A 24,767-nucleotide genomic window follows, 5' to 3' on the forward strand; every position below is an offset into this window, starting at 1 on the left:
CAAGACAATAATAAACCCATGAGTAGTTATTTTGCTTAAGAAAATAGTACCTGTGAGGAGACAACAATACTGCCTTTCCCCTAGTGATCACTTTATTGTCACTCCCTATGGGAAAATTCATTATATTACATTTAGCTCGCTAAGGCAACCATTACTTTTATTATTTTGTCCCTGAGGCAAGACATTGCCTTGTGTAAAACACCTTTAAAAAAAAAAAAGGTGATTTCTATTCATTATGGATAAATTAGGCTTAACAAAATGCACTCAGAAGCCTTCCTTTTCTAACATAGTGTATTTTTAAGCTAGATAGATAAGATCATAAAACCAACACATTTTCACACAAGGTTTTCCTTTCTGTTTATTTTCTTTAGCATTAAAACTCCCTAGAAAGTTCCTGCTCCTCAGCGAAGTCGGCAGCTTTTCCTAGTTTGAGAGACATGAGTGTTGCATGTTTCTCAAGCTGTTTATTCATTCCTCAAACAGAGCTCAAGCCCATGAAGCCTTCTCTCACAGGATATCACTTCCAGACAAATTTAGTGGGATCTGAGCATCCTCCCATCCACCATGTGTTGGAAAAACAACTTTTTAACCCACTGCAGTAGCAAAAACTGTAAGTTTTCACATATTTTATGTTTTCATAACTGTGTATTTACAATTCATTTTTTATTTATAGTTTGTGCAATTGTATGATTTTGTAGCTCCGTAGCATCTTTAAGGAACTTTTTTTTTTAGCTCCACAGCAGCTGTATAAGGTGAATGTTATTTTTTCTTTATGCAAACAGAATTTTGAATAGCTTTCCAGTAAATAAAACAAAACCCAAAAACTCAGGGGGATTTTTACAGTATCAGTGGAGGATAGAACTTCTCCCATTGCAAGTAGTGATCACAGTTACTTACACCTGCAGTAGCAGTGGGCCCTAAGGACTTGTGCAAGGTAATAACAGAATAAATGTATAGGCAGCCCCTCTGAATCAAAACTGTTCTTTTTGCTAACAAAGTAACTCTTTATGAACAGTTATTCTGCAATGAAATATCTGTGTGAGAGGGAAGTTGTTGGAATACGTGGTGTAATGGGTGTGAAATTTCTTAGGTTCTTTTCTTCCCTACTAAAAGCTGTAGCAAACCAATATGTGAAAGCAGCAGATGTGGAATGTGATTGTTAAAACTCTGTGTGGATCCCATTGCGGTAAAGTGGTCTGTTGAGAGTCGCTTGAGCCTCCTTTGGTGAGGGGTTAGAGTTTATACTTAAACCACCTTCACGTTCTCACTGCATAATTTACAGAGGAGCTCATTACACTTATGCCTCTCCTAATAAATCAGATCCATCACCTGCTGTGACAGCCAGGGCTTGCAGCACTTCACAGCAGAGAAACCTGCACCAAAGGCTGTGTGGAGCTGCCAGCCTGGTGTGTCCCACTGCCTGAGCTGTAGCTGTGGAAATAAACTCCTGCAGCTGTGGTCAGCTGAGGCCATTGCAGCTGACACCCATCTTGCTGTCCAGTACTACACTGGGGTGCATGAGTAACAGAGTATTTCCTGCTCTGGGATTTAAACTTCTGAAGCAGATGAGCAGGGCCTATTTAACAATTGTCTCTGGTACGATGGCAAGACTATTCTAGATATACTGTCCTCCTTACAAAACTTTATCTGCAACCTATTGCAAGACATTTGTTATCTATTTCTAATAGCTTAAAACTACTTGATTTGGCAAACAGTTTTCTAAAAACTGAAATACAGTGAAATGTGGTGGTACTGGTAGTATTTAAGGTCAGTTCTTGCTGTGCACATTGAAAATTATAGATTTGTTGCAGCAACATGCTGGCTGTAAGTTTACTTAACACCCAACTGGCAAATAAGGTAATCTTTGATAAATAGAAACAGATAGAAGTCCAGAAGAGTGAACTGGAAGATCATCTGAACTTTGACATGTACAAACAAATAGGAGTGAAAAAGACTTTGTGTATTATACTGTCTTTAAATTTTACCCAATTAGCACAGCAAGGTAATTGTGCATTGAGATGTAGTTACCACTGTGATATGCTTAAGAAGAGCTAGCTGGTATAGTGTAAACCTTAGCAGTTATATCTGAATCCTCTGGCCTACATTGTAACCACAAGTAAACCCTACCTAGTTAATGCTTTCCATTAAGCTCTGCTGCTATTTTACTATTGTTATTTTGATTCAAAAGATAGAGACTTTCTGGTGTGTGTGTCATCTAGGGTATAGGGGAAGCAGCCAGGAATAGAAAAACAGGTGAAAAATGAAGAGCTGGGATGTCAGCTTTTCACTGTAGGAATACTGTTAAACGTATAGATCACAAGATTAAAAGATATGGAGCCAAATCCACCCCTGCTGCCAATTAACTTCTGTATAATGACATTAGCAGTAATTTGGCCATTTATATTTAATCTGATTGCATAGATGGGCAGCTTGAAGTAGGTGGCTGTGAATGGAATGCCATTTCATGCAAATCACTTGCCTAAGTATTGGCCTGGTCTGATTGAGAGCAGCTGTTATCTCTTGCATTCATTTCAGTAGCACCAGAGCAGCATGTATGCTGATTATACATATAACCACTAAAGCCAACGATGGAGCTCATTCAGAGTTGAGGACAGGTAAGAACTTTCAGAACAGTGCAAGTTCTTAGTCTCAAGGTACCCTTATAGACTGTTGGTTTTTTGATGTAAAAAAATTTGAAATACTGTATTTTGCAGATTTTTAAAAATTCTTTTTAATGTTCTGACTTACCTGTGGAGAACTTTTTGGAACGTAATTGGAATCCAATGCTATTACACACCAGGGAAAAGTTAAAAAAACCCACTAGTTGCTGGGAAAACAGAGATCAGTTTTGCCATGTGACAGTGAGTACAACTGTATGATATTTCAACAGATATTGCTGCTGTCTTGGTTTGATGGTAAATAATTCTGTTTGTATTTTCCTTACTACTGTAACTTCTCTCTTATTCTGAAACTGCTGCAATATGCTCTATTGCTAGAATGCATTTCTTTGATGTTGCAATTCTGATGTTTGCTTATTGCTAATAAGTCTTATTGCCAACATTGTCATCCCAAGGCATTTATTTTGTGTATGGGATATACCTTGTAATTTTTGTAGCTCAGGGCAGTGATGGTTTGCAGATAATCAAACCTGCATTTCTGAATGTTATAATTTGAATAAGCCATCTCTTACAACAGTCTGTGGTTCAGCACTTTGTAGAATGTTTTTACTACATATCCAACATACTTCATAGGATATTTTTACTATGTATACAATATATTTGCTTTCACTATTACTTCTAAATGTTTGTTCTTACATGCCAAGGTAAAGTGAACTCCTATTATCCAATCTTGCTATCAGGCCAGGATCGTTAGAAGCTGTAGGGAAAAGCACACAATAATTCTCAAAGTGTTTTTATTAAACTTGCTATCTTGATGAAGAAATAATGACTGTTGGCAGACTACAAATAAGGAAGTTGGAAATTTTACCCTGTCCTGTTCCAATGTGCCTGAATGGAAAGTGAGCTTATAATGGGTCCTTCTTCCCCGTTGCCATCCTTTCTCACTCAGACTTCTTCCTGCTGCTGTTATAAGAGCTTATCCTTCTGCAGACGTTAGATAATGTGATTTTGTCTGTCTGCTTCTCATAGATGCTCTTTTGTTTTTTTACTTTCCCGTCAGTAGGCTTGTGGTGCGCTAAAACACACAGTGAGCCCTCTACTGGCACGTTCTGCTTTTGCTGTAGGCTGTGGTAGAGCTTTTTGCTTCCCAGCTGTGCTTGCTTGAGCCGAAGGAGGCAGGACAGCGTCTGTTTAACTACTTCAATCTTGCTGACTTTTAAAAATTTGGTTAATGTGCGAAGGAGTCCTTGTGTTCACTGCTGTAACCGGCAGTTTGGTACCTTTGGGGGTGAACTCACATCCTCGCTAGGCACGGTGTAGACACGAGTATTTCCTGCGGAGCTCCCGCGGCACCTGGTGCGGGAGTAGGGCCGTGAGGGCACCGTGAGGCTGCACCCAGCAGCGCTCCCCGGGCAGCCCGGGGCGGGCAGGGCAGCTCGCAGAGCAGGCTGGGCTCTGTGTGCGATGCCTGTGCGCTCCGCTGCTCCCAGGCTGGCTGGGGTGTCTGGCAATACGGCTGCGCTGCCCAGCGCCACTGGCTGACGCAGAGCTGCTCCAAAGCCTGGAGGTGCCGTGAGGAGCGCTCTGAGTGAGACCCCGAGGCAAGAGAGAGCTGCGTTCTCTGGGAGCGGCTGCTCGGGGTTTGGGTTATAAAAGCTCCGTATGCCTCTTAGAAAAACATCTGAAAAGGGGCAGATTGGTATCCCTGTTTTTGCACGACACCTGCCTGTGATTTTAACACTTTCCTTCCTGGCACACTCCAGTCAAGCCTTTGCAAAGATTTCCCAGTCTGTGTCCTTCCTCACCGGGCAGGTGCAGTCCAAACCAGTTCAATGCAGGCTCTGGGATTTTTTCAGCACGCTCACGGAGTATACGTGCTCTAAATGCCTGCAATACAGAGGAATCCAGCCACTTCTAATGGGATGCATTTGCAGAGAGGAAGAATTCCTCATTTAAGATGGGTAATAAGCAAACGATATTTACTGATGAACAGCTAGATGCCTACCAGGTAAGATATCTTGGTTTGCATTAGGGGATGAAAGGGAGTAATCTACGTATGTTTATGATTTGAGTTTTTGTTTGGTTTAGGGAGTGGGTTTTTTTCCCAATATAATTGAAAACTTTCTTTGTAACCTGCATGTATATATTCTACTGTTCCTTTCAGCAGCTGTAACAATGTTCTAAGGCTGGGTTGTTGAATATATTAATTTAATTCCCTCTCTGTATAGAGGGAGAAGGGTCACATCCTCAGTGTCTGAACTAAGAAGCAAAATAAAGATTGTGACTAGCTTGACAAAAGTGTAGCACCTTCTCTCCCCAATGCCTTTTGCTGACAATAGAGCGGAAAGGAAAAAAAAAAACCAAATCCTGTTTAAATTCACTTCTCCTAAGGATAAGTCAGAGAAACATCCTTAGTGTAATTCCAGAGTAGGTGTCGTTATACTTGTATCCACTCCTGGAAAGCAGTTTCTTACCTCATCATAAGTAAGTATGCCTTTTATGTCAGGGATAACTTGGTACTTCTTTATTTATTTAACATTGCATAAACTGCTTTTAAATAGGGTAAAAAAAGAAAAAGGATTCCCTGTTTTTAGATATATTTCAGCACACTGCAGATCTCACTGAAATGGATTTCAGGAAGCTGTCTGCACAATGGGCATCTTGAACAAGTTTCTGAAAATACAGTGAAGCAAAGCATTGAGTAGAAGTGTGCTCAAGAAGGAGGCAGCTGACTTCTTTTTAAGAGAGGCAGCCAGGGCTGGCTGCATTGCTCTGTTCTCCTACATGAAGTGACAAACATTGAATTGGCAGCACAGGAAATCAAGATTTAGTTTATCTTGTGATAACCAAGGGACAGATACAGACCCTTAAGGCACTGGGTAACTTAATAACATTTAACCTTTGTGATCTAAAGATTTAAACTATTGAAGTAGAATCTATTATTTTAGTTACTAATTTTATTTCAAGTCACTGCTAACATGGACTTGTCACAGGTGTAAATATTGAGACATGGAGTGAGGCCAGCTGTATATGCTTAAATGCTTTCAACCATTATCCCACACTGGAAGTAAGGCATAAAATAAATGCTTTTATAAATACCTAGTGGGGTTTTTTTGTCATTGTAGGAAATATGACAGTGGCCTTCTTCATTTCCACTTTGTCACACTTCTCACCAGCAGTCTGTAATGTATTAATCTAAGTTAATGATATTAGACATAGCAGTCCAAGATCCAAAAAAGCTTTTTTCACATCCCTGCTGGATAGGCGAGAGAGAAATCAAAGATCTGTAAAGCACCAGTCTCCCTACTAACAATAGAAATGAACACAGAACAGAGCACAACTGCAGTGAAACAAAACAAAATCCAAATGTAATTAATGTTATCCTCTTGACATAAACTGGCAAATGCAAAAGCTGAAATGTCATCCCTAATTCAGTGCTCTTCATGTAGAAATTGCCTCTCTAATGGCTTTTGCAGCCCCTGCCTTTCATAATGCTGGGTAATTGATCTCAAAGCCTGGCAGGAGTTTGGCCCAGTGGATTGAGTTGCCTTTGGGATTTCTCTATTACAGGCAGACTTGTAGTTCATTAGTGTAGAGCTAGACGATTTTTGACTAGTACCATAAAATAACAGGTTTCAGGACAATAACTGACCTGCAGAATTTGTCAGGAAGGAGCGTTAGCCTCATGCTGTGAAGAATCAGATAAAGACATAATTTTGATGGTTATTTGCCTCTGATCTATTAGTTTTGCATTTCTTGTGTCTTTAAAAAAAAAAGATCCTGGGCTGGCTGCTGGAGCCACCCACACAGAGAGCTCTTGCCTCTCCACAGCATCCTGGAGGAGTCAGCAGTTTGTAAGTTGAGCTGTTTGAGTTGGAATTTGCCATCTTACCTGCTTTCTTCTCATTTGTGGAATTTCTTCAGAATAGAAAAAGGAAGACTGGGGCAATGTTTCCATAATTTTTTTAGTTCAGGTTTTTCATGTCTTGAGCCTGCAGCTGAGTTACCAGGGTCTCTAAACCGTGGGCCAAAGTAAAACACCGTGTACCACAGTCCACTTTGCAACAGTCTGTTGTGCACATCTGTACCCCAGTGACCAGGAAGGCATCTCCATATAAATTGCTTTTATAAACTGATCATTGAGTCTTTTTTTTTTCCTAAAGCAGTTTCTCATGAATTTATGTGTCTGTGAGTTAGTTCTGTACTCCTTACAACAGTGGTCCAGTGATACTATGAACAGTAGTACAGTGTTCATGGTATCAGCATTCAGAAGAAAAAGTGTCAATCTTTTTTGTAAAATATATCTTGGTTGTTCTTTTTTTTTTACTTCCTCACAGTTCCTATTGGTAGACTGTTCAAAACCTCACTCAGCTCATGGTTAGACTTATAATTTCTTTATTGAAATATATTTCTGGACATTGTATTATCTGGTTATACCTTCTATTATTTCTTTCATACAAATTGCTTTGAGCTTATAGCACCTAATATTTTTTAAGGAGGAAAATTTTTATAATTTTTTTTAAATTCCTTGTGTTTTATGTGCTTGTTCCGTGAAAGACTCTATGAGGTGAAAAAATGAGAAGTTCATGTGCCTAAAGTATGGTAAAACCTGTGCAAGTGGCTTTGCTTTAGAGAGTGAAGATTAAGCTGTAGAAAAATCACCTGCTTGAAAAGCTAGCATACATAAATCTCAGATCATTAGTGTAATATTAATTAAATAAAATAAATCAAATTGTTTTATTTATCTAAAACCTTCTGAAAAACCTGTGTATGCACCTTTTTTCCATGTAAATTGTCATATTGAAGAGTCAGTTGTTAGCAGAACTTTCAACTTTAAACTAAAGAATTGTAAACGTGGTCACCCACAGGATGACCTCAGTGTTTTCAATAGACAAGTTTTTTGAATGCTCTTCATTAAGACTGGTAGACAGTTGAAACTGTTCGTACAAGAGACCTGTAATAGAACTTGATAATACTAAATCATTCAGCTTTAAAAAAAAAAAAATAAATCAAGTAGGTAGATGTGAAGTAAAGAAAGGAGATTTGCAGCTTTCCAGTCTAACACCTTATCGTAACACCTGCTATTAAGATCATATCACCTGTTATTATGATAGTGTTCTTGTTGGCAGCTCTTTACATTTTCATAAGATTAGTGAAATGTTTTGCAAATTAGGCTTTTGCTAGCATTGGGTTGCTCATAGAGATTCACATAATTTAAAATACTGACCTTGTAAGAAAAGGAATTTTACTGGGCATTTATGATTCTTATGCCCTTAGAGTTCTGGCTATGGTTTTAGGTTTCATTTGTGAATGGGGCTTTTGGTTGTTGAGGGATTTTTTAATACAGAAAGTGTGAAGGTAACCTAACCAAGGTCTGGTGAGGGAAAAGGTAAGTATTGACAGCCAAGAAAGATGGATTTTATTGCAATAAACGAACATTTTAAAATTAAGGTTTTAAAAGCTGCCTACAGATTTTGGAGGTCAAATCTCATCTTGAGAAAAGAAAATTAACTGAAATTTTAGGGTGTTTTGAGTGTATACAGATGCTTGAAGCAATGGAAAACACAAGTATGCTGTAAAACAACTTATTTATTAATTCAGAGCCATTTATTCACCTCAATGCTTAGCATTTCTAACTGTAAAACAATTATATTGAGTAGGAAATGCAGAGAAACTGTACTTTGGCTGTGGACAAACTCCTACACTGTTCAGTCAAACTAATTTCCTTTTCTGGGATTACTTGAATCAAGAGATCTGAATTCAGTATAAATTCAGTGATCCTTTTGTTTGTTTCTTTTATTTCCTTTCTAGAACCTAGAGATTATAAGGCATATTGCTGTTTTTGTTGCAAGCCATTTGTATTTGTTCATTAATAGTATTATTTACTCTGCATTATTTAATGCAGTCTCAAAACAAACTGATGTTTACCCTGGCAGTCTTATGGGCAATACTGCAATACAATATATTATGATGAAGTAATGACTTTCTTCTTTTACACAATAATTTCTCTATTGCAGAGCTTACTTTTTTCCTTTTATCAAAATTTATGTCAAAGTGCAATTCGACTATATTTCATGAGAATTGTGCAGAATTAAACAAGTTATGATCTGTCAAGAAACACCATTTGTGAAGTAAAACAGGTTCATCAAGCTGTCTTTTAAAAAGCCATCCAGACTTCATCCAGGGTCTTGGAAAATTAACCCTTTGCAAGAATACCAGAAGTGCATTCATAGGTTCCTCAGGATCTTCTGTAAAAAGTATTTATCATTTGATACAGTATTGCTGTAATTGTGCAAGTAAAAGTAGCATAACAATGGAGCAAGTTTTTTGTGAAAATATCCTTAGGTCAGGTTCTTGTTTTGCGTTACTATTTGGTGCATCTGTAGATTGAACAAAATTACTTTTGTTGGCAGTTTGCTTTTTTGAGTCCTTGCTAATGTCTGACTTGTTTTTATATTCCTGTTGCCTTATGAATAAGTAAACCAGTTCTTACAGGTGCAGATTTTTTCCTTCTGAAACTCCATGGGTGTTTTGGTTGGTTTGGGTGTAATTGTGAAGTATATATGATGACAAGTAAGGATGAGCTGTGTGGTAAAATTTTCTTTGGTGTTCTGATGCAAACAGCAGTTTTAACTCATTGACTCTGTTAAGTCTTTATACACTAACAGTGATGAAAATACATAAATATCTTGCAGATTCAGTCATGCATAACTCCATGCCAGTCTTAGCTGTGTGGAATGTAGAACAGAAGTATTGCGTTTTGTAAAATGTAGTTAAATTACTAATTGTAAAATGTTGTAATATTACTAGAACAAGAGTTAATAATAGATCTTATATAAGAGTTCATTAGCTTCTGTCTGGTACCAGATTCTTGGTTGCGTCACAGGATAATATGGTGTTTCGATTAAATGCTCTTACACATATTTTGTACTTTGGCACAGTACAAAACGTCATTTGTGATTTTAGAAAGGAAATCTTTACAGTAATTTGCTTTAAATATAACCTTTTAAGGTGCTGCAGCATCCAATAGTTAGCATTTTTTAAGAGCTGCTCTCTCAGATAGCTATATTGTTTACAGTATCTGCATGATCTTTGAGGCTGTCTTGTTTGGGTTTTTTTTTTTTTTTAATTGCAGTGATTTTATAAGACTGATGTGGATGTGACAACCTGGTTAGAGAGTGAGAAAACTAGATAAGTTTTCCCAGAATCGGCCTGGGAGACTTTAGGGAGTTGAATATAAACAATGATAGCTCATTATCATAAACAACCTGCAGGTAGTGTTTTCTTACTCTGTTTTCTTATTTTTCTCAAATATTGTTTATAAGAAAGGGGTCTTGTTAATTAGCCAGTCAGGTGAAATGTATTGATTAATTGACCAACCAGGTCTATCTGTATGGGAACAACGTATAAAAGAGGTCCCAAAGTAAAGATGTGCTGTACTATGCAAACCAGCCTTCTGGAGAGTCAGTGTGGTTTCTTACTCAATCGAGACAGACTGATTTATATTATTTTTGTATCTATAAAAGTTTCCAATGAAGCTATTGCAGGATCAAAGTAAACCTGACCTTATGAAACTATACATATACAAAGCAGAATAGATATGTATTGTCTTAGATGAGAAATATGCATTTAATGGCTTTCAGAAATACTGTTTCACAGCATATTTGAGTATTTCTATTCTTTCATTCTGTTGTTCATTTCTCCAGCTTTTGTTTTGTAGAGGAATGTTTTGCGGACCACCATGAAATTAGATTTGTTTTAGAGCTGTGCTTTATGCACAGTACTTGTTTCTGGGGGTGGTGATTGGTAACCTCCCATTCACTGGACTCTGCTGCCATTCATAAGTTGTGTGCTGCTCTTGGGAACTGGCAATCCATCCCCAGAACAGCTGGCATGTGGGCTGAGTGGAGCCACACCTCCTGGTGTGCTGGATGGACACCCTACATTCAGTTAAGTAGCAGCATTGTCAGAGCATCTCTCTCTCCTTTTTTGCTTTGTTCAAATCACTGTAGAATTCAAAAAAAGCAGAACCAACCAAGGAGTTTGCAGTCAAGTCCTGCAGACAACTACACAAAGTGGTGGACCACCATATTTCAGTCTGTTCTGTCCCAAATCTGCATTCATCTGACATAGGAAATAAAAGAATAAAACTAACAGCATGTGCATGCTGCTCTGCTATAAAAATTATGTTTTAAGAGCAGAGACTGTTAACTGTGTTTTACAAGCAATGCTGAGTGACTTGCAAAAAGTCCAATTATCAGCCATGAGCCAAGCTACCTGTGGAACCTAAATACACCAGCTGTCTGCCTCTTCTCTCTGCAAAGTATTTTAAGAAGCAGTTAAGCCATCTAAATGCTAACTTTAAGAATCAAGTTCCATTATACAAGGTCATGATCTCATAGAAATCAATGGGAAATTTATTTTCTGTTTGCTTGGTTTTATTCACTTTGTTACAAGATGTTAAGTAGATAATTGCAGATTTGTTTTAGTGGTATCTTACCTCCAAACAACCATCAGTGATCCCATGCTGGACTTCTAATTTACTTGATTATTAAGGGCACAAGGACAGACTGAGTGGGAGAGTTGATCTTGGAAAAGGTGCATGTTTGTTCTCAGGGGCTAGAAGAGGTGACCTGTCAAGGCAAAGCCTCTGTTCTCAAGAAGCTAAAGCCCCAAGGGCCTGCTGTTAGCAGAATTCTTTCAGACCATTGTATAACACTAGAAATAAAGGCAGTAATTCCCAGGATCAATTCTTGCCAGTAATGTTGAACTGATAAGAATTATGAAAACTCTGGTAATGTTTGTTTCGTATTCAGTTTCTGCTTTTCTAGCAGGACTCCCAGACATTTTAGTGTCCAGACAGAACAGACAGGTTTCTTTTTGTGCTCCTAGTAAACACAAATACAGTCCACAAAAAAAGCAAATGTGTTCCATGATACCTCTGGCTTGCAGGAAAATCAAAGTTATCATGTACATAAATGATAAATGCTTTCCAGAGCCCACTTCACCTTTCCTTATGAGAGAGTGAATTTAACATGTTAATTTACTATTTATTGCCTTTCATTATGTATTTTTCTGTATGAATGAAGTAGCCAGAAGAAAATTGGATGATTCACCTCCGTGTTTCTTTGACCAAAAGTCTTTAATTAAATTGGAATTTAATTGCTGAAGTTTCAGCAACTATAAAATGTGATTTTATAATTATGTTACTTAGACCTTTTTTCCATCATGATTTTAATCCAACTGAGGGCTGTGATTTAAAAAAAAAAAAAAAAAACACAAAGGAAAATTAACTCAGTCCTGCAACCCTTTCCTGCCATCAATAGATACTTGTTTCACCTTCGTCTCTTGTACCAGTACTGCCAACGCTATATTCCAAGTCATTAAAAGGAAATGATCCAAGCTGAAAATGTGTCCATTATTGCTAAGTTCATTTACAAACACATTAGTTTCTTCCTTTAGAGTTCTCTGATGCAGTTATACTGCTCATCAAGGTGAAGTCTGCATAAAGGAACAGGCAGAAATAAAAAGGTGGGAGAAGCAAGAGGGATGGCTGGACTTCCCTATCAGAGGTCACTTGGAGCTGTGGTTTTGCACTTGCCATTTGATACCAGACAGGCTTTTTTTACGGTAAATTGTCTCATAGGTGGTATCATCTGGCTGGATCAAGAGTATAGGCCAGGTCACACTGAGTTTGTGGTGCTTTGACCCTGAGTAGCTTTAAGATCTCTCTTAAGTGTGAAACCATTCTTAATATATTTTTTTGGCACCCTTCATCCCTGACAATTCCATCCAATTGGCAGGTGTAATTGAAATAGAGCTGTCAGTAATAGTGGTCAGGTAGATAGTTGCAACTGCTTCTGCTATAGAGGTTTTCAGTATTAGGGGGGTTTAGGTTACATTAGTAAAAAACTTGTTGATCAAAAAACAGGCAGGCAGCAGTGTTTGTTATCAACGTCATGATGCAACTCAGAATAAAATATAAAAAATGTGTTGACTGTCAACAAAGATGGTTTATTATCTGGCCTAATTTCTTCCAATAGCATTTTTGCAGGACTTTTGCAAGGTAAAGTCTTAAGTTCCTTTTAATCTTTGTTTCCAATTGTATATCGCTTCCCTGACAGCTTTCTAGTTACGTGGCTACTGTTTTCCCTAGCCTGTATAATTACAGATGATTGCTGCTGAGGGCATTACAATTATTTGTGAGATTACACCTGCCCTTTCTTAGTAAATGAAGCATCCTTAAGTGACAGTTTGACTGTGTTGATTGTGTGGAATTAAGGAAGACTTGACCAGCTGGCTCCAATGTCACTTTGTGCAGTTGCAGGCAATGTGATATCAGTGTCAGCAGCTCCCAAGGCACTTCCTCCTGGGCCTTGTAACTGCACAATCCACTGAAGGAAGAGCTGCTGCTCCAGTCACTTTGTATGGAGGAGAGCAAGGCAGCTCAATAATTGATACCTGCGGCACTGATCGCGTTCCTGGACACCTGAGACAGGCTGTTTGCTTCTGCCACCAGGGATCCTTTGCTTCTCCCCTCCTTGGAAGAAGGAGGCATTTAGCCCCAATGAGTCTCAGCTTGAGAAAAAATACTTTTTCACTGGTTGACTGAAGGGCAGGACTTGTAGAGAGAAAGTACCCTTTAAGTATGACTTACCAAGTCTGATACTGTTATCTTGTCACAAGCTGATTTTCAAAGATGATCTATTCTAAATATCTTTCCATTAAAGGAGGAAAACTACAAAGACCTGAATGGTTAGGCAAATGCCCTGCCACATCACATGGGCCATGAGAGAGGTGGGTAATCAGGAAGAATTCTCTGTGTTGGTGGTTGTCCCCTATATGTACACCCTCAGGAGCTGACTCTAAGATCAAGTTGCATATTCTCTGAATTGAAGAATGATGTTCTCAACTGATTATCAAATATTTCATTACCACTAGTGTTCCTAGTCTTGGATGCAGGGCAGAAGTTCCATTAAATACACACTAGGTAAGAGTGGAGATTAGGGGATTGTTTCTGAATGGGATGAGACTGATTATTGTTTCCTCGCAGCACCTGAAATTATATCTTTTTTTGTGACTGAAGTAGCAATGCATGAAATGCAAACTCTGCTGCTGCTCATATTCTGATTCTTTGGTGAAGTGTTTGAATTCTAGTATAACAGAGGTGTTCATGAAGTGAAATAAACCAATGCCAATTCAGTCACATCACGGAGCCATTTAGAACGCAAGTGAATGCTTCTATGCTCTTCTCTCAAGTTCAGCAAGCTCTACTTTTGCATTTTAGTTATTTCTAGTTCTGTGATAGCACATGGAGAGCTGAATGGTTTGCTGCTATTCAGGGCAGGGGCTATCCATTTACCCATGCTCCTAAAATAGAGGAGTTTGCAGCCTTCAGCAAAGTGACCAAAGTGCAAACTGATTGTTAGCAAAAAGGGTTAATAACTAATAAATAACTATATAATTTTATTATTAAACCTGTTGTCTCCAGCAGGGGGATGCTTAAAGTAAGAAGATAGTTTTTGTCATCAACAACAGATTGTTGTTTGTAGTTTTCCATATTCTTTTATTGAATACTTTTGGCATATACCTTCTATTTTAGATTTAATTTTGTTTCTGGTCTGGTCATTCCACATTAGAGAAGTATCTCAGCAACCTGTTTTTCCCTCCTGAACTATCACATTATCAATATTATTCTTTTTACTGATAGGCCTGTCCTTGAAATATTTCTGTAATTTCATAGTGTATATTGCTTTCTGAGTCAAATGTTGATGGCACCCAAACGGCATCTTTAATGTTTCTCTGTCAGATCTGAGTTTCCTTTCAAAAGGTTGAGAAATAACTCTTTGAAGTTGTTTTCAATATTTCTGTAGTACAATGACACATTTTGTTTCTTTAACAGGATTGCACGTTCTTCACTCGGAAGGAAATCCTTCGGTAAGTAAATTGTTTCAAATTTCTCCTTCGTGATCCATGTGGAAGGAGCTAAATCTTTTTATCTGACTTGTGAGGAAACCAGATAAAGCCTGTTACTCTGCAGGAATTAATAGTATAGAATAGAGTAGTGTTAGATTTAAGATACACTTATAATGTATAATTGTCATAAGGTAGTGATTAGCTTAAAGTGGCTGTCATAGACTCTTTTAAGGTTGAGCCAGTGACTTGTATGAAAGGAATTTGCTGCTTTTCTGCTCAATGATACCAGCGAGGGCACATCTTGCAGTCAGTGTAGAATCCAGAGTTGTTTCTACATGTCTGAGGTAAAGTTTTAGTGAGCAGGAGTAAAATGGGTTATGACCCCCTGGTTAATTAGCATTTACTGATTTAGCATCTCCCTGTCTCAGTGAAGGGGCAGCCAGGTACTGCTGGGCACTTACTTACCCTGCAGGATGCTCACAGGGCTGATATGGAGGAAATGCAGGTTGAGTCCTCTTTAGGCTGAACTGAATTTCTTGTACAGCTGCTGACTTCAGTGAGATGATCCAACAAGGAGCATCCTTACAAAAAGAAAAAAGAAGAAATCCCTGTCTCACCATCCATTTCCATGGCTGTTAATGACTGTTGTGTAGGTGGGGATGAAGGAATGACTATGGCAGCTTCAATTTAGATTGCTATAAACTGATGTAAACCAGCATGAGATTGCAATTAGGTGAAACGGGCTAAGTGTTTTTATCTGTCCCTACAGGGAAAGTAGTCCATCAAAACCCCAAACAACAGTAAATCTATTTTCTGCTGGTTTAATAAGCTGAATCAGCTCTCTGAAGGATCAGATGAGTGCCAAAGCTGGCATGAGAGCCACAACAAGCAAATGCAACTGAAAATGAGGAGAGCATTTCCCTACCAGTAAGATGTTAGATTGACATACACACTGACTTTAGAGTGCAAGGCTTTGGTGTCAGCAGCAGCTCAAGTCAGCATAAATACAGGCTATGGTAAGAGGAGTTGAAGACATATTTTTTTATTAGTAATCTGAGTGTGGATAATATGCAAATTATTAGAAAACAGTACAATTTATTAATTTAAAGTGAAGAAAAGTTTAACATAAAATACTGAAAATGGATCTAGGAAAAAATATAAAGTAAGACTGCAGCAGAGGCAAGTGTGCCTGGTGAAAGAGGAAAATAAAAACTACAGCTCACTATTGGTGTCTGGTAGCTGTTTATCACCAGAAAACCAAAATACACTCCTAAGTCTTGGCTAACGATGGTTAATTTTTGGAAGTGCTGATCGCAGCTATGAGCATTCAGTCATGGGGGCACATATTAAAGAATGTAGGTTATTGTAGACATATTTATGTTACCACTGACTCCAAACATTATCTATAATATTCATAGGACAGTTGACAAATTTTTAGAGCTGTTACTGGTTGCTTTGGTGGTGGTAGGGCTTTGAAAACATGCCCCAGTTTTCTTAAGGAGAATGTGGAAATTTAGACCAATGTGTGTAGCTTCAGGACACAATTTTTCTGCATGGAGAGATGCCAGAACCCACTGGTAGACAATCAGTCTGTAAGTGCCTAGAACTTAATGCATGCTCAGAGACAGCCACTGCAGATTTATTAAAAGCAAATCTTCTTGTGAGTATCTGCTTTTGTAAGACAGAGAAAAGAAGCAGTTGCAACATGTCTTTATTTTGGTAAAGACTTCTACATATTCCAGTTTGTGTTAGTCCTTTTCTACTTGTGTAAGTGCACTGAACTCTTGGTCAAAATACTCCCGAACATAGAAAATTGATGAGAATGGTAAGAAACATTGAGGTGAAGTGAGTTGCAGATGCCATAAAGATCAAGATTAGCTTTTTCAACAGTACTCAGTATGTTAGAGAAATTACTAGAATCAAAATGAGCAAAAGAAAATCCACACACTCAAGTCCTAAGAACGGAGAAAAAATTTGCAAGTGCAGAATGGAGTGTATCCAAAAAATGGGCTGGGGGGTTAGTGATCTGAGCAAAGTGAGTATCATTTTAACAACACCACCCCCACAATGCTCTTGCAAAAAAGAGAAATGCATTTCTAAAATGCATTAGCCTCAGCAGTGTTTAGAAAATTCCAGTCAGCAGTACTGTGACCTCAGTAGGAATAGACTGTCCAGTTTTGGTCATCACTGTTTGAAAAGATTTGTTATCCTGGAAAACCTCCTGTAGAGAGATACAGGAATAAAAAGAAGAAAAATAATGTGAAGAAAAGTTGGGAAACCACTTTAGTTACAGCAATTAACCTGTTTGTATAACGTGCCTCTCTTGTGATTGTAAAGGGGAACAAACGGTTGAGTTATCTCTCATAAGGCATTATTTCTCTTACTCAGTTTTACAAATCTGATTTTCTGGCAAGCTTTTACTCTAGCAATAATGCTTAACTGTTCATTAGCCCATCTGTTTCTGCTTCTCCCTGTAGACTGGTACAGTTTGGCACCCAAACAAGCACTCAAATGCAGGTGTTTTTGGATGTCTGTCCTAGCCAAAAAGCACAAAAGTGTCAATTCAAGTTGTATTGCTTGAGAGTCACTTCACTTAGGCAACTGCCAGGGGAATATGGCACTAAGTGACCAAGCTGGACACCATTAGGACATCACCAAACCTTGGAACCTTTAGGTAGAAGAAAAATAGTCCTTCTGTTGCCTTTTCTTCTCTGCCTGTTTCATGGCTTGTTCTTGATGGATGAAAGGTGAGGTGACAGGAGCCCTTCTAGCCAATCCAGCTAAATGTTGGATTTTAAATCTGAAATCTGACAGAAAATTAAGCAGTGGTTTCCTTCAAGTGTCTGGAAAGCTTCCTTATAAGGGAGCAAATGCAGCAAACTGCATGGGAGGCAGCTTGCTGTGGAGCAAGTTGCTACACAAATGGAGGGAGGAGTTACAAAATAACTCCTGTTTTTCTTTTAAAGAGTTTGAAGTTTTGTATGCAGAAAGGGGAAATGCCCTGTTGTCAGCTTTGGAGGAATATGCATCAGCCAAAAGAATTAATTTAGGGGAGCTCTCTATCCTTGGGAATCTTCCTGAGTTTTAGGCAAGAATCTACATATACAAAGAACATATATCCTGAAGCTACTGTTGATCTTCTTGTTAATTATGTTACTATTCTTGTTGTTAAAAATGTTTCTGTATCCTTTATGAATGAAAAAGAAAGAAAAAAAAAAAAAAAAGGGTTTTAGACAGTCCCTGTATTTCCGTACCATAGACTTTTCCTGTATTATATTTTAGTCAGATTGTACCTGTTTTGCTAAGGCTTGTGAGAGGAGAGAATCCTTGTCAGTGTTGATCTGTATGGAGTCTGGAGTGCTGCTGTACTGTGTCCAGTTCTGGGCTCCCCAGTACAGCTGCTCCAGTGTCTGGCAAAGGGCCATTGAGATGGATAGGGGACTGAGGACTCTCTCATATGAGGAGGCTGCAAAGGAGACAGAGGGCCGTGCCAGGAAAAGGGGCAGAGGGTACAGACAGAAACACAGGAGGTTCTGGCTGAACATAGGGAAGCACTTTGCGGGTGACCAAGCACTGGAACAGGCTGTCTGAGCAGATTGTGGAATCTCCAGCCTTTGAGATACTCAAAAGCCATCTGGACGTGGCAGCCTACTCCGGGTGCCCTTGCTGGGCAGGAGGTTGCACCAGTTCATCTCAGGAGTTCCTTGCAACCTCAGTCATGCTGTGATTCTTGGAACCACCAGCAGAAAAGATGCCTGTGAGCAGGGGTTTGAGTGGCGCTTCAAGGAAGGAAAAACATTATAAAGTGTTCTTATCTATACTCACTATGCATCATGTAGGTCTGGGAACAGTAGGGTATATATATTGGAAGTCAGAGTTTTCCTAACTATGACTAGATTTAGAATAAATGTATTATAAATTGTCTGCCAAAAACATTTCTCACAACTTCTTTTTAATTTTACTATAGATGATTTGGGAGGATATTTTTGTAGTATTCTCTTTAATTTGTGCTGCTTCATTTTGCATTGTAAAGATGAATAAATACTTTACATGCTAATTAAAACTAGCAGAAGATTCATCTATCCACTTTTTTCTCTCATCTTATTCTGCTGCCTTTTTAGAAATATGATTTCAGTGCCCAGTTACTGTATTTTATTGGTACAATGAAAATAACTTCGACTGGAAAGCATAAAAGGGAAAAGGCATATCAGTAACAGAATTCCTTCAACTTTCAACTCTTTCTGCTTGTGTTTCTGTCTTTTGTTCTTTATCTGTTTGTCAAACTGTGGCAATTCAGTGAGTTGTGGTTTCAGTTTCTGACTGAATTTTCTTGTATCATGTTTCCTGTCTTTTTGGTTTCAGCTTCACATGGTAGACCACCTTCTCTAACAGACTGTTCTAACCTCTTGCAATCCTTGGAAGCAATAATTCACTGAGGAATTGTGTGGCATAGCGATTTATGCTTCCGTTGCCATGTGTAACATTTAACATTTATTGTTGCAAAAACAGTTTGTGCAAGTATGGCATAAATCTAAGACCCTCCAAGTATTTTTTCATTTGCCCTGAAGGCCCCTCCTTCCTTAGTTTCACAGCCTCAGATTAAAGAACCTCCTTATTTTTGAGCTATAGCAGCTTTTTCTCCCTGTATGGCAGACTTGTACGTTTTGGTCTGTCTGGCCCTGTTCCCCAGCTGTCCATTAAAGGACTGCAGGACAAGAGAGCATGTGCAGTTCACTGATTTGCATCAGTACAGGGCTACAGCCTCTGTAGCAAGGGTTGTAAATCAGTTCCCATCAGTGCATTCTGTGCTGCCTTCTGTGCAATCCCATCTTGAATGCTGCTGCTTCTTTTACTTCCAGCCATCTCAGGTGCTTGGAAAGGCTGATTGCTGATACCTGCCTCTTTCCAGGGCTTTATGTTGACTTGTCAATTCTCCTGCTGATCTCTGGAGTGGTGAATTCTTCTCTGTCCTTCTCCAGCTGTTCCATTCAGCTCTGGTATCTGGACAGGAGCCTATAGCTCTGTGGTGAATAACCAAAAGTACAACTGAACAGCAGCTGTGCACTTCTGGTCTTGCTGCAGGCACAGGTTGTTCCATCCTGCACAACCAGTGTATGGTCAGGTCGTGCCATAGCTCCTGTGAACCCATGGTGGGACTGTCCACCAGCACTCACTGCCTGCTTTCATTGCTCTAATTAAGCCATTTGCTATTTTTTTTCTGAACATGCAGAACAATTAAGAATTTACCCTTTGAGATGGTCTTGAGGGTAATGTATAAGTCTTTGAATGCATCCCTTTTACTTAGGAATAAATAAGATATATATTGCTGAATAAAAATGTTTTCTCCTTACAGCATAAATCAAATGACTGTTGCTGTGGGGCCCAAACTGGGAAGATGTTTATTAATTTCTAAAGGCCACTTTAAAGCCTCTACTTATTTTTAATCAATGAGCCATTGCAAGCTTTTATATTTTGTTTTCAGCACTCCTTCAGTGCAGAGTTCCTGTTAAAAAGGCAGCTCAGCCAGCTGTAATGTGTTGTCACTACATTTAATGGTGGAGATGAATGTACACCAGGCCAAGGAAGAGCTGCTCTTTGTTTAAACACACAGACTGGTGACCTTGGGTACAGTCTGACTCCCTCCCAAAGCTCAGTAGTGAATTTAAATGGTTGCTGCAGGGTGCAAGCTTAGAAATCTCTTTTTTCAGATCTATTCAGGTAGAGCAGGAGGCTCTGATGTAAGTTTGGAGGCATCCCAAACTGTATCCAGCAAATTCCCACAGTGTCATCTTTGCTGACTCTAGGATGCTTCACCCTTGAGAAGTGGGAACAGACTCTGACCTACTTTTTTTGCCACATAAAAGATCTGAAGTAGTAAAATGAAAGTTATCATCAATCAAAAGTAGGCTGTGGGGATAAAACGGTGTTGTGGGATTTTTTCTGAATGCAGCACTTTTGGTTTTCACTGGTTGATGGGCAGCTGAGTTGATTTTAAAACAACTGCTGTCTACAGGAGTAAGTCTTGTTCTGCCTTTATTGATTAATTTAATAGAAAAATTAAACCCCCATTTTCTTCCACTGCTGTCACAACTGCTTCAGTAACCTCAAGGAGCTAACTGTGATAATGTCTTCATTTTCAAACACATCAGTTCCCTGAACCTCACTGCACATTCTTAAATGTTAGTGCTTATATAAGGAATGTGAGTAGCTGGTGGGCTTCAAATTTCTGCAAGGGCAGATCAGCAGTCTGGGCTTAGACTGGATTAAAATTATACAGAATCACAGCCTTAATCCTTGAATGTTGTACATGAAGCATGAACATATACCAGTACCTGTGGGGACAGAGCATCATCAGTTACTGAAATTTGCCGTTAAATTTATCACCACATTCCCTCCCACTCTCATTTGTGGCAGGGAAGACACTGCCAATTTTTCATTTCCTAGTTCCATACAAAGTTAATAAGGAGTCCTGCTGACAAAGAGAGCACATCCAGGAACAGGAAAATGCTTCTGCATGCATCCAAAAGAATCTTTTAAAGGAAATACAGCTGCAGGATCTGTAGTAGTTATTGCTGCAAAGACAGTGAGGCTGGTCTTGGGCTTCTGAATGTACATGATGGTCTCTGTATGATGATGGCAGCTTTTCCAAATCTATGTATTCAGACAGCACTGCAAAACCTTATATTACCTCCCTGACAAGACATAAATGTTTCTGTGTCAAGGACAGATAAAGAGGCTTGAGATTGTTTTCTGACATGATTTTTGTGAAGGGCATGCTGAGTAAAAAGGACAAAAAGCCTTTCCTCTAGGTCACAACTGCTCTTATGTGTTCAGGTCACCTGAAGAGCCTTCTGCTTCTCCAAAACAGAAGAAGTATCAGAGCCTCTACCAGAGCTTTATTTCTATTTGTAGTTAGGAATTAATGTTATTGAGAGAGATGAGACAATAGTCAGCATTGACAACAGCATTTGGGAAGTGATTACTGATTTGTCATAGTGCACAACACTACAAGGTGTAGTGAGGTATTGCATACAGGCATGAGGATTATGGGTGTAAATAACCCCGATGTCTACTGAGCTTTACATTGTGTTACAGAGTAATTGATCAGATGTATTGTTTCCTTGCCAAAAAGTAAGTACTCTCCCAATGCAATGTAAGTTATTCAACTAAACGGGAGTTTTGGTGGACCTCCAGCAAAAAGGACTGTGCTCCTTATGACAGGTGGTTTTCTTGGCATCCTGTTAAGAGGCTGAAGCAGGTCTTTTATTTTTTTCTACAAAATCCATTATGTGATACTGGCAATCCAGTTTATTATAAAACAGTACATAGTGTCCCTTAAGAACCTGCCAGTATCAAGATCTTACAGAAGGAAAAGGTATTACTGTCTTTTGTGGTTGTTCGATTGGTTGGGGTTTTTGGTTTTTATTTTGAAGGATAATGGAGTAAGTGCAACATACTATGTGTTTGGTATAGGGAAATCTTATGGCTTTTTTCATGGTCTTAAATGCTAATCATGCTGTGTGATAAGGCTATTACAAATAGAGTTACTGGATCCTTGCAGATAAGAGCATGTGGAAGATGTGTTTTATTGCTGTAATTTAGTTTGCAGGAGTTAGATCAGAGTCACTTCCTACATCATTTGGATGCTTTAGTGTGAAATCCACTCAGGTAGAAAGCTCTTACATCCACAGATCTTTGACCGATTTGGTGAATTAACAGCAAAATTAGTTGGGAGGAAAACAGGGTATGAGAGCTGCCCTCAAATCTGCAGTTAGTTACCTGCATGTTTCTGTGTGCAGCACCTGCCTTCCAGATAATTCTGTCAGAGTCTAGTCTAGAGTTGGGAGCTGTATCCATCTTTCAGCCGCCAAAAAGTATGGCTGAACTTCAGTATAAATAGATTGCAATTTCTGTGGACAAGATAGTGAATTCTGTCAGCAAGAAGTGACAGGTTTACTTTGTGCTGATATTGCACGTTATAAAGAGACAAGTCTAATATTAGATAAAGAATGAAATCTTGGCAGTTAAAATAAGCAGGGATTATCAGCTCCTGAACTTCTGAATGTTGTTCACAATGGTCAAGTTTTGCCAATAATGAATGCTTAATTTTCTTGAAGACTAGAACACCATTTCAGTATTCTAGCTTTTTAAAAATTAGGTAACCCATAGATGGACGTTGGACTTGAAAGTTTTGCTTTAAGTTTTTCTTTTTAAGCACTTTAAAGTTAATTTTTCTGTTGTATTTAGAAGCATCTTTTTAGCTATTTACAATGGAGAAATCAATTGCTAGAGAGGGAAATGGCTATTGCATCTTGAATTACACAGTATTTATGAAATGTCAGGATGAGCTGTGGTAAGCAGCTGAAATGTGCTGAGATAGTGGATATCCAGTTTCTGGTACGGCACAAAATATTGCTGTGCAGGATGAAGACATCAGTTTACTACAATGCAGAAAAAATGTGTTTCTGTGTTTCATTTTATGTGTTCTTTGTGGCACATCATTGTCATAAGAAAACAGATGCCTGTAGATGATTTTATCCTAGTTTTTGAGTTTATTTACACACAGGAACCTGAAGTAGTTCAGTTGGGTGCGGTGCTGCTGCAGGTAAAGCTGCGGAAATGAAGGGGTTGCTGAGGCATTTCTTCCTGTATTACTGTTTTGTTTATATTCTGCTGTTAAAACACCGTAATCTCTATATGTAATTGTTAGTATGCCTGGTGAGCAGGCAGGATTTTTTGTTAAAAGGAAAATAAGTCACAACATACGGCTTTATAATGTATACAAGTAGTACATATGCCCTACTGAGAGATCAGAATACACTGTGTTAATACATCGGACATGACAAAGGGGGCACTTTCTGTCCTAAGCAGTTTATGAATTAGGTGTAAGACTTAACTTCCACATATGATAAGAATTGCATTTTGTAATACGTGCCTTGGTTCAGGCCTTCTGTGCACGTACCTGGCAGAGCCTAAATGTTACATACACACAGTGTAAAACTGCTCAGTTACAGACCTCAAGAGACACGTGGCTGTTGGTAGCAGTTATGCTGGATGCTGCATCAAAGCCCTCTTTTTTTCAGAAAGACAGGAATTTGGTGGGCTCAGACTTGTACACTAAAACCAATGATTAGAGCTGCAAGACAAATTTGTACCTGATTACTGTCTGAATGGAATTGGTTATTTAAAATTGGTTATTGACTGTTTGTTTCTGCTTGTTTACAGGTTGCACGGCCGATACCATGAAATGGCACCAAACGTTGTGCCCATGGACTACACAAAGGACCCAGATGTTAAACTACCTATGCAGCTTATAATAAACATGCCTGAGCTGAAGGTATCACTTTTGACTGCTTGCAAACTGTATCTTAACTTCTGTAGCTCATCTGCCAGACTTTTTTCCAAAATTGGTATCCAGAAGTGCTGTGGCATGCTGAGGTCTTCCCCTTCCTGTTATTGTTCAAGGGCAAAAACAGCTCCAGAAACTAGAAAATATTCAGGTGAATGTCTTTCTTGTAGAGATAGTTAGGGTAGATGTTAAAAGAAATGAATAGGAAATAAATGTAGCAATCTTTGCTCTTTGTGTATATTCCCCACAGAAGTCATGTACCCACAGGGATCTCTGTGTGAAGAGCTGCTTAGAAATCTGAAGTTCTTATCTCAGTCTGTTTGTAGGAAATTTGCTAGCAGTGTGCAGAATATTGCTAATAAAAAGTAAAGGTTTTCCCCTTTTTTCTCGGCTACCTGAGCACAATAAATATTATTTTTCTTAATTATCAGGAGTTTTCATTTTCATGGGGACATTACATGGTAGGAAATGGAGAAACAGTCCATGTAACTGCAAATGAGAGAAGCAGTAGGTATAAGGCAATCAGTGGGAAAAAAAAAAAAAAGAGACACTATTTGTTTTTATTCTCAATTCAACAATTTAATGATTTATGGTTTTAACAGGATAAATGTGCATTTAGCACTTATTTAGCATTTATTTTTAAACACTTCATAGAATTATGTTGTGTTTTGTCACACAGTCTATTTTTTATGTATGCTAGTCAATTGATGTCTATAAATTACTATAATGTGGAAACAATTATGCATTCAATCTGATAGCTGTGTGAAGCATTATTAAGCTTTTTAAGAACAATGCTATAAAAACCTTGTAATTGATGGCTTTCCACTTAATTTTAATGATCTAGAAAATCTTCCTTAATGTTGTATGTTTTTTTCAAATATCTG

General features: G+C 38.5%; 1 protein-coding gene across 5 annotated transcripts in view; it reads left to right on the top strand.

The window, feature by feature from the left end:
- Positions 1–24,767, top strand: part of CIB2 (calcium and integrin binding family member 2) — a 41,899-nt gene that overhangs the window by 714 nt on the left and 16,418 nt on the right. For 2 of the 5 annotated variants that reach the window (XM_068204450.1, XM_068204449.1), the window contains exons 1-3: positions 4,206–4,626; positions 14,521–14,555; positions 23,760–23,871. In XM_068204450.1, coding sequence (XP_068060551.1) covers positions 4,576–4,626; positions 14,521–14,555; positions 23,760–23,871 — 198 coding nt within the window. In that variant the 5' untranslated portion in view covers positions 4,206–4,575. Of the gene's footprint in view, positions 1–4,202; positions 4,627–14,520; positions 14,556–21,189; positions 21,399–23,755; positions 23,872–24,767 lie in introns of those variants that run through there. The other 3 variants (XR_011003917.1, XR_011003919.1, XR_011003918.1) reach the window with 3 other exon arrangements.

Source organism: Anomalospiza imberbis, chromosome 13 (assembly GCF_031753505.1).
Source record: "Anomalospiza imberbis isolate Cuckoo-Finch-1a 21T00152 chromosome 13, ASM3175350v1, whole genome shotgun sequence".
Classification (NCBI taxonomy): Eukaryota; Metazoa; Chordata; class Aves; order Passeriformes; family Viduidae; genus Anomalospiza; species Anomalospiza imberbis.